This window comes from Centrocercus urophasianus, unplaced genomic scaffold, assembly GCF_019232065.1.
Source record: "Centrocercus urophasianus isolate 14NV4802_14NV808 unplaced genomic scaffold, USGS_Curo_1.0 seq_10, whole genome shotgun sequence".
Classification (NCBI taxonomy): domain Eukaryota; kingdom Metazoa; phylum Chordata; class Aves; order Galliformes; family Phasianidae; genus Centrocercus; species Centrocercus urophasianus.
The window spans coordinates 58,818,244-58,832,914 of record NW_024884142.1 but is presented as its reverse complement, the minus strand read 5'-3'; the positions used below and the strand labels follow the sequence as shown (position 1 = coordinate 58,832,914).

The window sequence follows — 14,671 nt, the reverse complement described above, 5'->3', positions numbered from 1 at the left end:
AGGTGGAAGAAGTCATACTCTCTAGAGAATAGCTCCCACAGGTCAGCCACATGCATACGGACAGAATAGAAAATTACACCTACAAGAATTACTTCTGGTTTGCTATTACTCCAGTATGCCACTTGGGAACCCTGAAGTTCTTAAAAAAAGAAAAACACACTAAATTGCAGATTCCAGTAGTCTTGAGTACAATTAACTCATGCTCCTGCACATGAGCTAGACATGCTCTTTTGTTGACGACAACTTCTAAATATCAAACCCTAATGTCACACTGCATGCAAAACTTGAGGAGGGCAAAAAGAAGCACAGAGTTTGCAGCTCTGATAAAGTCAGTAAAGTTTCTTCCCCACCTTGGCAATACACCGTTAATGTTTTTATATATAACAGTGAGCAAAAACACTTGCATTCCATATCCAATGTTTCTTACATGACAAACAAGGGCATCAAAGTAGGAAACAAAGATCAGTCATCCAGACAACTCAGCAGAGCTGAAGAGCCCGGCAAGCATTTTACACACCTTAGAGTCTGGTTCTCAAATCTTCCTGTCACCTTATTCTGGTTAGTCGAAGATTTTACTTGGCAAGCCGAAGCATATCTTGTGCTGTCCTTGCAGTTACCTGCACCAGTTCTCCCACATACATTCAAGTAATAGTAATACTCCTCTTTATCATCTTTGGCTACATATGGTGTGACATAATCTAAATAATTAAGACAGGAAAAAAGGAAAAATGTTCCAGACATTAAAAAAAAATGTACTAGTCATATCTGACTGAAGTATCTAGAGAGGATATTTTTCCTTAACTCTACACATCAAACCAGAAAACCAATTAGTAGCAGCACACACTGAAAATAAGAATAGTGAGTTTACCTGGAGATAGAGTAAGTGGTTTCAAGTCAATGGAGACATCGTGTTGCTCATTAGTCAGAAGACAGTTCTTACTTTCCAGGTAATCCCTGTGACAGGCATACTCAGTAACCCATTCAACTTCATACCGGCAATTTGTTTTTGCTGTGAGTTTGGGACCTGCACTCTGATACAAAAAGGATCAAAACTGCAATTATAAATCTAGAGATATTTTGACAGCATTATAGTCATTTAAGGCTTGTAATGACTAGTTTCATCTACAAACTGCCCAAGATCTGCAAATGCTGCCTCTGGCCTTTCTTATTAATTATGTGACAAACTACTGAAAGCCTAAACAGAGGCAAAGCATCAGGCATTAGCAGAGTAATGACATACTAAAAAAGCACTTTTCCTGAACATGTTGGCAAAAGCAGAGCTACAATTGCTGACAACAGCTTGGACTGTATTTGTCTAATGGGATTCCGTGAAGACGAGAACAGAGATCAAGCAATCCTTTAAAGGCAAAGCAGCCTTAAATAGTGGACTGTTATAGCAACTTTCATCCTGATTAGAGGAACAGAATTCTTTAGCTAACACTTAACAGATGTCAGGCAGTGAAATATTTTTGTACTACTTCCTGCAGAAGTGAAATATTTAAAAACTCTCCAATTCATAAAACTAGAACAGGCAAATACACAGGTAATCATGAGAAAAGTTACAACACAGTTATAAGGTCACTAATACCACTCATACTGCAGGCTCATAGCTATGCTGAGGTATTACAAAGTGTCAGTAGAGAAATCTCTATGGTCTACTTCTTCAGTCACGAGTACGATACATGGTACCTATCTAGGTTGTAAGGTATGAAAACATGAAATTCAAAGTTAGCAGGGTAAGAGTTTCTCCTTCATAACCCTACAGCCAAAAGCATCACAACATCAAGCAGCAGAGCACTAACAATAACCACTCTGGTCCAGCTAGAGGGCGCAGGTTGCTGAAGTTACCTGGCATCACCTCTAACAATGTAATGATTGAGTACTGCCAAAACATTGCTTAACACTACAGACTAAAGTAAAAGGAGTTCATTAGCCTGCTTAGCAAGTGATAAACTTCCACTAAATACAGTTGCTAGCTAGTTTTTTTTCCCTGAGGAAGGTCAGGCTAATAGTTGTTTGTATGTAACTTGTTTCTTTATAAGCATGTCCAGCCTCACTGAGGATGAAAACGCCCTCAGCCAACAAGACTTCTTTGCCAAGGATTAACACTGTAACAATTCCATCCCCTTCTTAGAGAAAAAAAATTAACCCAGAATAGGACAACTAAATACATCAAAACACAAGTTCTTGTTTCAAGTTTCAGAAGACAGTTTTCCTGCAGAGTATTTTATTTTGAGCATCCTACACTCTCCACAAGCTGCAAAACTGAAGAACTTTCTGTTCCCTTTAGCTCTCAATAAAAGATAATGAACAACAGGAGTTAGAGAACAACCATTTAACACAAACTAAAACAGCAAAATTACCTCTTCTCCTCTCTTAGATGGGCAAACAAAAGTGATTGTTACTGCTGGGTTATGGCCTAAGCAGAAATTCAGTTTTTCATCATTGTACGTTCTCTCATAACTCAGAATGAGCCTAGAAAAAGAGAAAGGCAAATCAAAAAAACCAAAACAATACATAAAAGAATACTCCAGGAGTAACATTTATCCTCTGCAGAATACATCAAACAGTCCCACTTCTGAAAGTTAATTTTACAGGTGTCCTTACTTCTTTCATCTTAAGAGTTCAGCAAGTAACTACTAAAAGAGACCCAGAATTATTTAACATAGCATCCTTCTACACAACAGTTAAGATGGCAAATTACAAGACAGGGAGCATACAGGAGTAGGAATGTGACTGATAGTTATAAAAATAGCTTTCTTCTCAGACTGCTGAAGAGCAGTTGCAATAAACAGCTCTGCCACTTCGGAAGTAAAATACAGTAATCTCTCGCCACATTGCTAACTCCATATTTAAAATTTCTTTCCATCCAGCTCCCAGAATTGAGAGTATGGCAAACTCCTTAGCTTGTTGACAGTAGCAAGAGAACTGGAATGGATCAGACAAGGTAGGAATAGGACAAGGAAGAACAGCAACTGACAAAAAGACAAATGAGAAGTTGACTTGACCAAGAAGGCAAGGAAACCCATACAACCTCCCAAGCAAGCGCACCTGATCTGTGCAACCTAACAGGCAGAAAACAGCTTCAGGAGGAGCAACTATCTGGCTCCAGCTTAGCTGCACCTCCAACTGGCCTCTCTACATCATAGGATTCAGATATACCCAATCACATTACTCCTTTTCCAGGCCACCCTAGTTTGATTCAGGGCACACAATGACTTCTCCCTCAAAAAATGAAGAGCCACATCACTGAAAGACTAGAGATTCTGGTCTCTTTGTTATTAAACTCTGGTTTGTTTTGGTTAGGCTCAGATATGGCCATGTTAGATCTCACAAATAACATGAGATTTTTTTCATTTTATTTTTAGCTACACTTACAACATAAAAACGCAGCAACAAGAACAGAGTCAGCATCAATATAAGTTTCTACTATTCACAAGTACAGTTACCCTTCAGCCTCATACATCAGGCAGACAGAGTTAAAATTCATTCCTCTGCTTGGAGAGGTAGAACACTACTTTCGCTTGGCTTCTCTGAACTATGCAATTTTGTAAGGAGGAGTCTGAGAAGGCAGAAATCTGTTCCATTATGACAGTATAATGGAACATCTACAAAAAGACTATTCTCCCAGTATTTGAAGTAACAGTCTCTGCCAATGCCTCAACACTGAACTTGCATCAATGGCAACGTGACTCTTCTGGAAGTGAATGTTTTATTCCATCCAGATGACTAACTGGTTCACAGAAGTACCATCAGATAAATCAATCACCTGTCTTTGTCATGACGTTTCAGCTGAGCCTGTGGACGACCAACATCATACGCACGACCTTCATGTATCAAGCACGCTGCGCTGCCAGCAGGGCAGTTTATGGTTTCTCCACTTGACCTTCCTGTTACAGAACACAGAAAATGAGATTCAGCATCTAGGCTCAGCTCTACAGAGTACTTTGCCATTCCATCTGCAGGCTCGCCGTTTTACCTCTTTCTAAAAGATGCTTTTAAAATAGATTACATCAAGAACATGAAACTGGCAAACAAAATCTGAAATGCTTGTGATATTCAATGGGGGGAAGCTCATGCTTTCTTGTTTAGGACAGCAAGTACAACTTCCTTGATGCAGTTAGTTTCCAGTTGCTTGTACAGCAGTTGGATTAACTTTCTTTACACTTTCTAAAGTGTTTTAACTACTTACTCCCCCCACACACCCTCCACAACAATGAAATAATTCCAAGGAATCAGTAACCCCTTCTACCTAGAAAGGATTTTTTCTCCTCCTTTGTTTCTTACTAATTACCTTATTCAAAGCTGTGAGCAAAGTTGCAGACATTTTTTTGGTGTTGTGTTTGTTGGGGTTTTTTTTGTTGTGTTGGTTTTGTTTATTTTAAATAAAACAGACCTGCTACTAAAACTGGAAGTATTATATAAAACTTCTTGATATGGGCACAAAATATAAATTTAATTGTGCAGATTAAGAAAAAAATCAGTGCAAACATACAACTAAACTAGCATTTTCAGCAAGATTCAAAGGAACGCTTTTGCTATTTTAATTTCTTACGCATGTAACTCCCAACTGACATGAAAGTGCTAGCTAGTTGCCACTACTTACCAAAGCACCTCAATGCCATTTTAGCTGCACCACAGGATATTCAATTGAAACAAAGCAGCAGCTTGAATGGGAACCCAAAGCAAGAGCACAAGAAGTGCTGTAAACTATTTGGGTCTTATCTGGCAGCAAACAGAAGCAGCTGCAAGACCAGCTCCAGTGGAAGAGCTTAAGTAAACGTCTCTAACAGTCCCCACCCTTTCAGAAGAGGAGTATCTCTAAACAGCTCAATAGTTAAAGAATGCAAGATGCAACTTCACACAAAGCAGCCTTCAAATCATCAGAAATAGTTTTGAAACAGAAGCACGGCTTCTAAAACACTAGTATTTGGTCACTTGACAGCCTCAACTGGAAAGCTACCATACTGGTAGAAATGTACATACTGACAGGTAAAACAAGCAGGTGTTCACACCTATGTCTCTGCAGATGTTTATAAACAAGGAATCATCATCAGAATCATCCACCAAGTAGTATCCTGGAACTTTGATGAGAGGACTCAAGTCATGTTTCTTCAAATCTTCATCAAATACATAACAAGGCACCTAAAAGGAAAAAGTTACATATAACTCATGTTAATGAGGTAGAGAAGTTATGAGCAGGCACTTACAGAACTACTTCAATAAATAGAAAAGGTTTTTACTTCTTGAAGTACTTTCAGACAGATGTAAAGCTAGATATGCTGGCTAAAACAAAGCACCCAAAGTTAATCTGTTCTGCTCCAGCTTTTACAGGAGTTTTACTATAAGCCACAGAGATAACAAAAAAGGGCAAAGAGCTACTTAAAATCCTCAGCTCCACCAACCTCCAGCAGCTGTTTTATATGCCTATGAAGAAGTTTGTTGAGGTTGTTGGGATTTGTTTGAGTAGGAAGGTTGGTAAAGTAAAATTACTAGAAGCGTGAAAAGTAACTTCTGTACGGACAGTACATAGATTACCTCTTTCACAGGTTTAAACAAGTTTTTCTTGCAAGCAACAAAGGTCCTCCACTCAAAATAGTGCACACACTCTGTTGCTGTTACAAATTCAGGGGTACCCTATTTAAAGGAAAAAAAAGTTAATTACTTGAAAAACAGACTTCAATTTTATATGTATATATACGCTCACACACATACATGTATACACATAGTCACCATTAAAAACTACAAATATATGTCACAAATCAAAAACATTCATTCTTGTTAATAGCAAGACCATTGGGTTGTATGTTTTCAGCAGTTTTGTTGGTAAAAGCAGCAAAATGCAGACTGCCAAAATCCTTCTCACTCTGCATATGCAAGCTCTCAATTAACATGTGCCAATCCTAACATGCTGTACTGTATCTTTCAGAAGCACTCACGATGCCAACTGCTATTGGCAGGAGCACCAGCATCAACTGCTAAAAATGAAAACACTAAAATAAGAGTCTACAAAGAAATGAACAGCAAGGCAATGTGTAGTTTACCATTTCTTTATCTTTCATCCCACAAAGAAGGCCAATTAGCAAATTCTTCAGCTACACAGAAAGGATACCTCTGATGTCCACTAGTTATAGGCTCACATTGAACATGTATGCATCTATTTTGAGACAAGAATTCTACCACAGTTCAGGGCTGGAGGCTCAACTGAATGACTGCTTACAAAAAGACAATCACATTTTTTCCATTGTTCTTTCATCACTCCAGCTAGAAACGCTATTTATTCTCCCCTCCCTTTAACTTTGGAAACAAGTTGTTCCAGACCCTATGACTACATCATATGGAAAGTGTCAAAACTATGCTAATTAGAAGTTTGCAGGCAGTTATGATGTGGTGTTACAGCTCAAATTGAGCAAGAATTTTTTTTAAGAATCATCTACTAAAACAGCACAGGAAGCGTCTAAACCTCTCTGGTGCACAGCAAATTGCTTCAACTGGCTATGTTTCCAAAAGAAAATAGTGTTCAGCATGCCCAAAAAGAGCAGCCTTAATAAGCATTAATCAGATACACAAATACACACACTGATCTGTATAGAATATCAAGCTGTGGTATCAGTTAAATGTTTGTTAGCTGCAACTCCAACAGCACAAAATCAACTATATACAAGCACTTTCTAAGTATTGGCAGTCACAGTGGATACGCATTAATAATTGTGCCTCCAGAAGCCTAGCTGATGTACAGGCACCGAGTTCAGCTATATGCAGACAAAATCTAACTTACTACACTGACCCACACCAGAGGTCAGTCATGTTCTTCAGTACTGACAATTTAGGTTCACAGCTTCAGTACACCAGTATTGAAAAAACAGCTCTTATTGTTACAGCACACAGTTGATTCATTCATCAACACTGCATTAAGTGCAATCCCTTTGAAAATATTAAAGGCCCACAAGAGACCAGGATCAGAGCTAAGCTGCGGATCTGCAATTATTTTCTAGCTTGACTGTATTTTGGAAGCTGCTTTGGATCACATCCTTAAATTGGTACTAAACTGTAACTGATTCTTCCTTAAGCCACAAAGCTCAGTAATTACTACACCCACTAGAAAAGCAAGTCTCCCTGCAAAGCAAGTTAAAAGGACATGCTACTTCCACTGAAGATAAGAATAAGTGATTTAGACTTACCAGTGTTTTCCCACACAGGAAGTTGATGTTGCTTTGAATTTGGTGCTGACTGCCTTGCTGGGAACATTTCTTTGTAGTGTTGAATACCAAAAGAGTTTTAGAAATTTCTCGCAAAGTTAAGCTACCTGGGGGTATGAAAAAAAAAGAAAAAATTATCACAGTACTGCACCTTCACAGAAGCTCGCAGACTCCAGGGTCAAGCACAGAGCAGCACGAGACATACCAGTCTAGGTGAAAACAGTCTTAAACAGAGCACAGCTGAAGACTTTCCTTCGCAATTCTTGTGATCTTTAAAATATAGGTCCCAGTTAAGACAGTATTTGATCTTTCTAATCAACTCTACTTCCTCAAAGGCTTGTAACCAAACACTGCTATGAACTAGTTTCAAGCATCACAATTTACTCCTTCCTCCCATCAGCTTCTATCAGCTTCTCAGCCTTTGTGCCTTTTATACGGATAGCGTCAGCGCAACATCAGAGAGAATCTACTTAATGAAGAATTCAATGGTGCCTGGACACACAGGCTGTACTGGAATTACCTACTGCTGAACCCAGCACAGTCCCGCTATATCAGCACATGCCCTCCTGCAGCTCTCATCTCCTTCAGTGCAGCCCACATGCTGCACGTAGGCTGGGGTTAGTGATACATCACTGCATGTCCCTCTATACCCAGCACCTGACAGGAATGGAAAAAGTGAAGCACATTTCAAGCCATGTCAACAACCAGCTCAATCCACTGAAATGTTCCTGCTCAAACCTACTTTGGCCAGCATTAAATACCAACTCCTTTTAGATGTAGCATGCTAACTGCCCATTTTTGCTGGTAGATTTTGCTGCTGCAGCACATTTGGATTGAAATAGAGAGCACTATAAAATGTCAGTATTACCTAGCTTCCTCCTTTCTGCTTTTATGCCTGTGCTAAAGAATGACAAATCTGCCACCACTGCAGACAACAGCTTTGTGTCTAGGTCTCTTGCAGTTTCACAGAACTTTGCCCAGCCTATTATCTCCCCACTTAGAGCAGGAACAGGCGAAAACAATCAAGGCAACATTTCACAGGAACACCATTCCAGCCACTGTTACCAGCTGCAAGTGCTTTCCCTAACAATGTGCTCTTTTGCTTCTTTCTATCAGGTTACTCAGCACTATCACCCAAATCACTCCTGCAGACTGGAAAAAGATGTATTTGTGATAGTTTCTGACAGCTATCAATTACTTTGAAACATAGCAGGGAGAAATCTACTATAGTCATCAAGCCAAAATGGTAGCAATCAGAATGAGAACTGGACAGCCAACCAATACCACAGTTTATCAGTACTGCAGGGTGTGTCTATTGATGCTGTGTTACAGAAAGCCACATTAAGACACTAACACCTAAGCAGCCACTCAGTATCCATCATATATATAATCATGACAACAAGACAGATATATCATTCCATACCATCTGCCTTCTCAAGGGAAGGTAAGAATGGAGACTTGTCAACCCAGAAGAAAGGTAGCATAGAGTAAACCTGCACATACCCATGGTGCACAGGATTTGTGTCAGGCTGAGAACCTGCTGCAGTTACGTACGTTAGCATAGCTGCAGTTCAGAACCAGTTCTTCAGCACCTAGAGGCTATCGGCAGTGCCTGCCTTTCCTATGTCTTGGCACTCATTACCAAAAGATTGCCTTCAAGTTTTAAGGCTTCCAGTATTTATGCCAATTCATGTTTTTTCTTCACTAGGAGACTAGAGGGAAAGAAGGCAACATAACTTTCTAGTCTGCTTGAGGACTCAACTTAGGCTCCTGTACACATTAGTTTTCTCCCAATTCTGAGAATATGTTAAATTGCTCTAAAGGTTTTCTTAGCTCACTCCAGTTTCCACATTTAAAGTAATATTCAAGGCAGGAAAATATAAGCAAAAAAAACAAGCAAAACCAGTATGTCTTGCTTAAGTCAAGCTAATGTGATCACTTCTGTTCTTCCTGTGTGAATGCTTAGATCTAGTTTAAAACCTTAGCAAGTTCCTAACACAACTCTTCAGCTGCACATTACACGTAACGTGAGCAGGGCTGGGAGGAACAGTCTCAAACTACCCAAACTACCTCCTTGCACTGTCAGCTTCCCATGAATGTCATTCCAGCACACCAGTTCTGGAGCAACATTCACCTCTTCAGTCAACCACATTTCATCATGATTTTAGAGATGCAGTCCTTCCATTAAGCATCACTGAAGTCAGCTATTACAGCTTACCAAAAAATATAGTATCAGATTCACTTTAAAAAGTTGCACTAGATCAGTAAAGGCACTGCCCACAACAACTTTTACTTATTTATTCCTTAGTCTTTTCAGCTGCTTGGAAGGAGAAAGGCTATCATAGAAGGCATCCAAATAGCTGTCCATAAGAAAAGGACACTGGCAGCTATCTAAGCTAGTCTAAGAGAGACTTATTTACAAGCAAGAAGCTTGATAATCCACCAGCATGACCTCAACTCAGTGATGGTGCTGAAGTTTCAATACAACCCAGGGCAGTATGTTGATGAATAGCAGATGCCAGTAACAAGTTTCAAATCATGAACAAGAACAGAACTGGCAATCTGGACAGAGAAAAAGTAAGACTCCATTTCAATGTTAACTGTACTGCTTTGATTCCCTAGTTTATTGCAGAGTGGTTAAAAAACCTCGAGCAGTATTTGCAGCTTAACCGTTGAGTCTTGTTTCTGTTTGGCCTCTTCAGGACCAAGTTATTACCACTGTTGCTCAGTTCTTTTCCATCCAGTAGCAGTCAGGTGATAAGACACTCTGCTTTGCATAGAATGAAATATGTGCTACCATTCACAGTTATGATACAGCTCTCTACTCCTCCTTTCAAAAAGGAAATGTGAGATCTAGAGGCCTGTGTAGGTGTGACTCATAACACTTCCCTGGAAAGAACAATCGTCTTCAAACTGCACTCAGGCAGACACATTTTCAGTCCCATTAAACAGAAAACACTAAAACTGTAGCTCACATGATCCTTCACTTCGTGATCCACCTGCAACTGAATGCTCAGAGGCGAGACCAACTTTGGTAGGAAACCAAGTTCTTACATATTTTGTGAATGAAAAAACATCAGCAGCGTCAAGAGGTCTAGTAAAATATCATGCTTCTCAGAATGGAAGACTGTCACACACCTAAGTACAAGTGGCAGTTTTGTATCTAACCAGTCATTCCAGAAAACTCTGAGGCTTAGATATAATGCACCACAAAAAGATAATAAAGCCATGAGTTGAGACATGCTTTTTACTCATCACACCGTGATTTGAAGTTGCAACTAGTTTGAAAAGTACTGATTGTATCACTACAGCTAAGGGAGAGGAGTGGCTTACTAGACACTGCATGCATGTGAGAATCCTTTTTCTCACTATCTTCCAGCAATCCAAGCTTATACACTTCTACTGATGACTCAGAGCTTCTCTTAAGAGCTGTCTGCCATGGAAGGCAAGATTGGTCAACATAATCAAATTCACATATCAAATCTGTAGGAACAAAGAAGTGGTCTGAAAAGGTAATACTCTAAGAAAGCTACCACATTACTGTCAGAAATAGCTATCAGCAAGCCTCTTTGCTGGTTTCAGTAGCTGAAGAAGTAACCTCTACAGTGATTAAAACTATGAAAATAAGTACACAAGTACTGTTCAAACTATGAGCTGTTTCTAATTGAGGACACCACGTGCAAGCATGCACCCTGGAATATGCCAGTTCAACACTTATCTCAGCACCCAATAATCCACCACACACTTAGGACATCAAGGACATCTCAGGATTACTACAGCAGCCACCGGACTTGACAAACTGAAAAACAGAGGGCTGTACATCATTCACTTCCTCTGAGTCTAACAACCTAAAGACATCCCAGAAAGTTAGCAGTACTCTAGACTGCATATGACATAGTTACCTAACTCTGTCAAAGAACTAATACAACATCAAGCTAGTTTGCAATTTTTTCCAGTGTTCAGTATCAAGCTTCAAACAAGGGTATGCACACTGTATATCCTACCATAAGTAGACATGTTTATTTCTGCTTGAGATAGTGTGGAAAAGTACAGCACTAGGTCTCCAGTAGTGAGACCAGAAAATAAGTTTCACTGAATTACACAAAATTATATAATGGATTACACATTAAACCTACAACAGAATGAAGTTCTGAACTGTTTGGAGAAGAAAAATCTTCACTAATTTATTACGAGGTTCAGAAAAATACAGATATGGGACCTTGCACTAATATGACTCTGAAGTACCACCAAGGAAGGACACTTCTTTACTTACCTACTGACATATACGCTTTCTTCTCAACATCATAGGCACAGACTGCACTTGATCTTCCACAGTCTTCAACACCAGAACAGAGGTTTATTTTATAAAACACACGTTTGTCTGTATCAATTGCTTCCCATGTGTAGCTGAAAAGAAAAAAGGTTGTTAGTATTCACATTTATGCTGTCATCCTCTAGACACCAGTCCCTGAAATAACCAAGTTGTAAAGTTCAGTGTACCATTACATTAAGTTCCTTATTTATGTTCTAGATCATTAAGTATCAGAAACAGTTGTTACTGAACCAGGGCCAAGAGCTAAACCCATTTAGCCACCTGCGAAGCATATATTTCATCTTTCTTGCAACACCCAACCAATCACTTTTTCCCCTCAAATCCCTGCAAAGGCTGCTCTGAACAGGTAGATTACAGGCGGCGACTCCTTTTCCTTGAAAGCCTGATAAACCCGTCAAACATCTTGGGCAGGCAGTATGCAATTGCCCTTCAGCAATACCCAACAACAGTGGAAGTATAAGACTCAAGAGGACTACAGCAGCAGTCCACATCCCATCCCCATCAGCTGCAGATCCATTCACCTTCAAGTGAAAAATCAGACTTGAATTATTATTTGCATCTTTCTGTCTGAATACTGTAAGAATCTTAGGACTTTGCTGCACCCTTACGCATTTTTCAAGTAACTCAATATTCAAAAGACAGTTCCTGTAGAGTAACATCAAAAGCTGGAAAGCAAGCAGAGCTATCTATGAGAGACTCAATGAAAGGGACCATGCTAGTACAACCACATCAGGAAAAAAAAAAAAAGAAATCAGCTGACCAAAATCTGGTAGAGGAACATGAGCCTCTGGTTAAACACAATGGGGAATAAATCAGAGTAACAGAACATAATAAAATGTAGTGTAGTAGCTCCAAGGACACATTTAAGGACTAAAGACACATTTCCCTCCTCACAGTCACTGAGATAACAATGCTGACATGATCAGTTATACAGCATGGCACCACCCAAGTTAGAACTATGCCCAGTTCGACTGGTCTGGAGTCAGGAGCTCCTCAGACAGGCTGATTTACTGGCATAGTGCACTGTCCAAACTCCATCAGGAAGGCTCAGCTCAGTAAATAATCACTATCATCAGCTTGGCTCAGCTACATCTCCTCTAGTTCTGGCAGGAGCATGCATCCTGGGGATTATACTGATTTTTGCAGTGTAAGAGATTCCCTAGCTTTTTCATCTGAAATGGCAACTTCATTAGGATTTAATGCAGATTCATCACATCAGGAAACAGAAGGCAACACAGCAATTTATTAGGTACTCCAGATACTTACCGCTCACCTAGGGTTTAATGAATCTGACCTGCACTACAGGTTAGTAACAAGTCGAACAAAGAGGCAGCCTTCCTCTTTCAGCCATTAACAGACTAGAAGTTGACTGGAAGCTTTACCCTTACAGTTCATCTACCTTGATCTCTAGCTCATAGGTGCTACTTCCCTCAGTGCTGCCATACCCTCTATCCTCCCAGGAAGAAAACCCACTCTTGTTTCACTTTGGAAGCCTAATTCCTGCCTAAGGATAAGACAGCAGCAGCTCAGCTACTTTGTTCTAGATTTCTGAATCCCTCAAGATCTCCTCTGAAATCCATTGTACTGCATCTCTAATCAAAGTGCCAGCAGTAAAATATCACACTATTTTCCATTTAACCACTGACTATAGGCTTCTTGGCTTCCTTGTACTACAGCAGCCCTAATTTTAATTTGCTAATGAGAATGGCTGGAACAAGTAGAAATGGTTTCAATTCACAGAAGGAATTCTTTATTCTTATTACAGAACTAAAAGGTTCAAAAAATAACATATCAAGTTCTAAGTCATACCTGAAACACTAATAAAAACTACTTTTTATCAGCATGATTAGACTCGAGGACTGTTTCTCAATCCTAGACAAATACTTGCCACTATTCACAGAATCACAGAATTGTAGGGGTTGGAAGGGACCTCCAGAGATCATCGAGTCCAACCCCCCTGCCAAAGCAGGTTCCCTACAGTAGGTCGCACAGGTATTCTATTCTTCCCTCACAAGTAGTAGAGCTGACATTTTACGATCATACTGGTTAGCTCTCTGAGCCACTTTCTTGCATTTCTGAAGAGGTAAAAAACAACGCCTATGCAGGTATTAAGCCATAGTACAGGAAAAAAAAAACCAACAGGAAGGGATTGTTGTACAACAACATACGATCCCCCCCCCAAAATTGGAAGAACTTGGATCTGGCTTCAAGGGCTCTGAAGACTGAGATCAAGACTAAAACATATTCTTTTCCTCCAGGAAAACGTATATTTCAATCATAATACAATTTCCTCAAATACAACCCTGGAAAGTTAATATTCTGCTGAAAAAAATCCCAAAGGCTCCAGTGCTCTCTTTTTGACTGATTTTGAAAGACTATAGAAGTAGTAATATATAATGCTAAGATGATAAATTGCTGATCAAGTAAGCGTGGCTATTCAGCACTTTTAGATGATTGGGAAACTAAAATTTATTTTCAAATTGAACTAGAATCTGACTCCTTTATACAACTGAATTATCATCTATTAGAGATTAGTTTCTTGCTCTTCCAGCTCCATGTTATGAAAGAGAAGAAATCAATACCTTTAAGCCAGTTTATCAGCGTGCCAGAAACAGAAGAGAAACAAGATGAGAACACTCACAAAACAGAAACAAAACAGCCCCCAAAGTGAGTCTCTCTGTTCCTTCAGACCTCTACACAAGAAGCCGAGGAATTTTTCTAAACAATCCAGGGAAGTAAACGTGGGATTTCTTGCTTCATCATGTTCCAAACCACACCTCCAATGGTACACATAAGCAAACACCTACAGTAGTTTCTGAGTACCATCACTTTCAGCTTTGAGGGAAGCTCAAGAGCCTTTTCTTTAAAGGAAAGCCAAAGGGGCAGGGCTTATTCACTGGACTGCCTGAACACACCAGAGCACAACAGCAGGTTGGATACCATCTAAGCAGCTGTTCTAAACTCAGATGCAAAATACACATTCACAGTGAAAGTCTGAACAATTTCCCACACAAGTAAAGCTCCTGACATTAAATCAGTGTCTGGGGATAGGTTCACATACAGCCCTGCAGCATACGCTTTATGAATACTGTATAATCAGTGAATATTAAGATGTTATAATTACGAAATAACCAAGAGA

General features: G+C 39.6%; 1 protein-coding gene across 1 annotated transcript in view; it reads right to left on the bottom strand.

Moving 5' to 3' along the window:
- Positions 1 to 14,671, bottom strand: part of IGF2R (insulin like growth factor 2 receptor) — a gene marked incomplete at its 5' end in the record, with an annotated part of 53,210 nt that overhangs the window by 33,971 nt on the left and 4,568 nt on the right. Inside the window, 8 exons of the mRNA XM_042816466.1 lie at positions 518 to 698; positions 869 to 1,031; positions 2,364 to 2,475; positions 3,770 to 3,890; positions 5,016 to 5,145; positions 5,539 to 5,637; positions 7,182 to 7,306; positions 11,473 to 11,606. Of these exons, the coding sequence (XP_042672400.1) occupies positions 518 to 698; positions 869 to 1,031; positions 2,364 to 2,475; positions 3,770 to 3,890; positions 5,016 to 5,145; positions 5,539 to 5,637; positions 7,182 to 7,306; positions 11,473 to 11,606 (1,065 nt within the window). The remainder of the gene's footprint in view (positions 1 to 517; positions 699 to 868; positions 1,032 to 2,363; positions 2,476 to 3,769; positions 3,891 to 5,015; positions 5,146 to 5,538; positions 5,638 to 7,181; positions 7,307 to 11,472; positions 11,607 to 14,671) is intronic.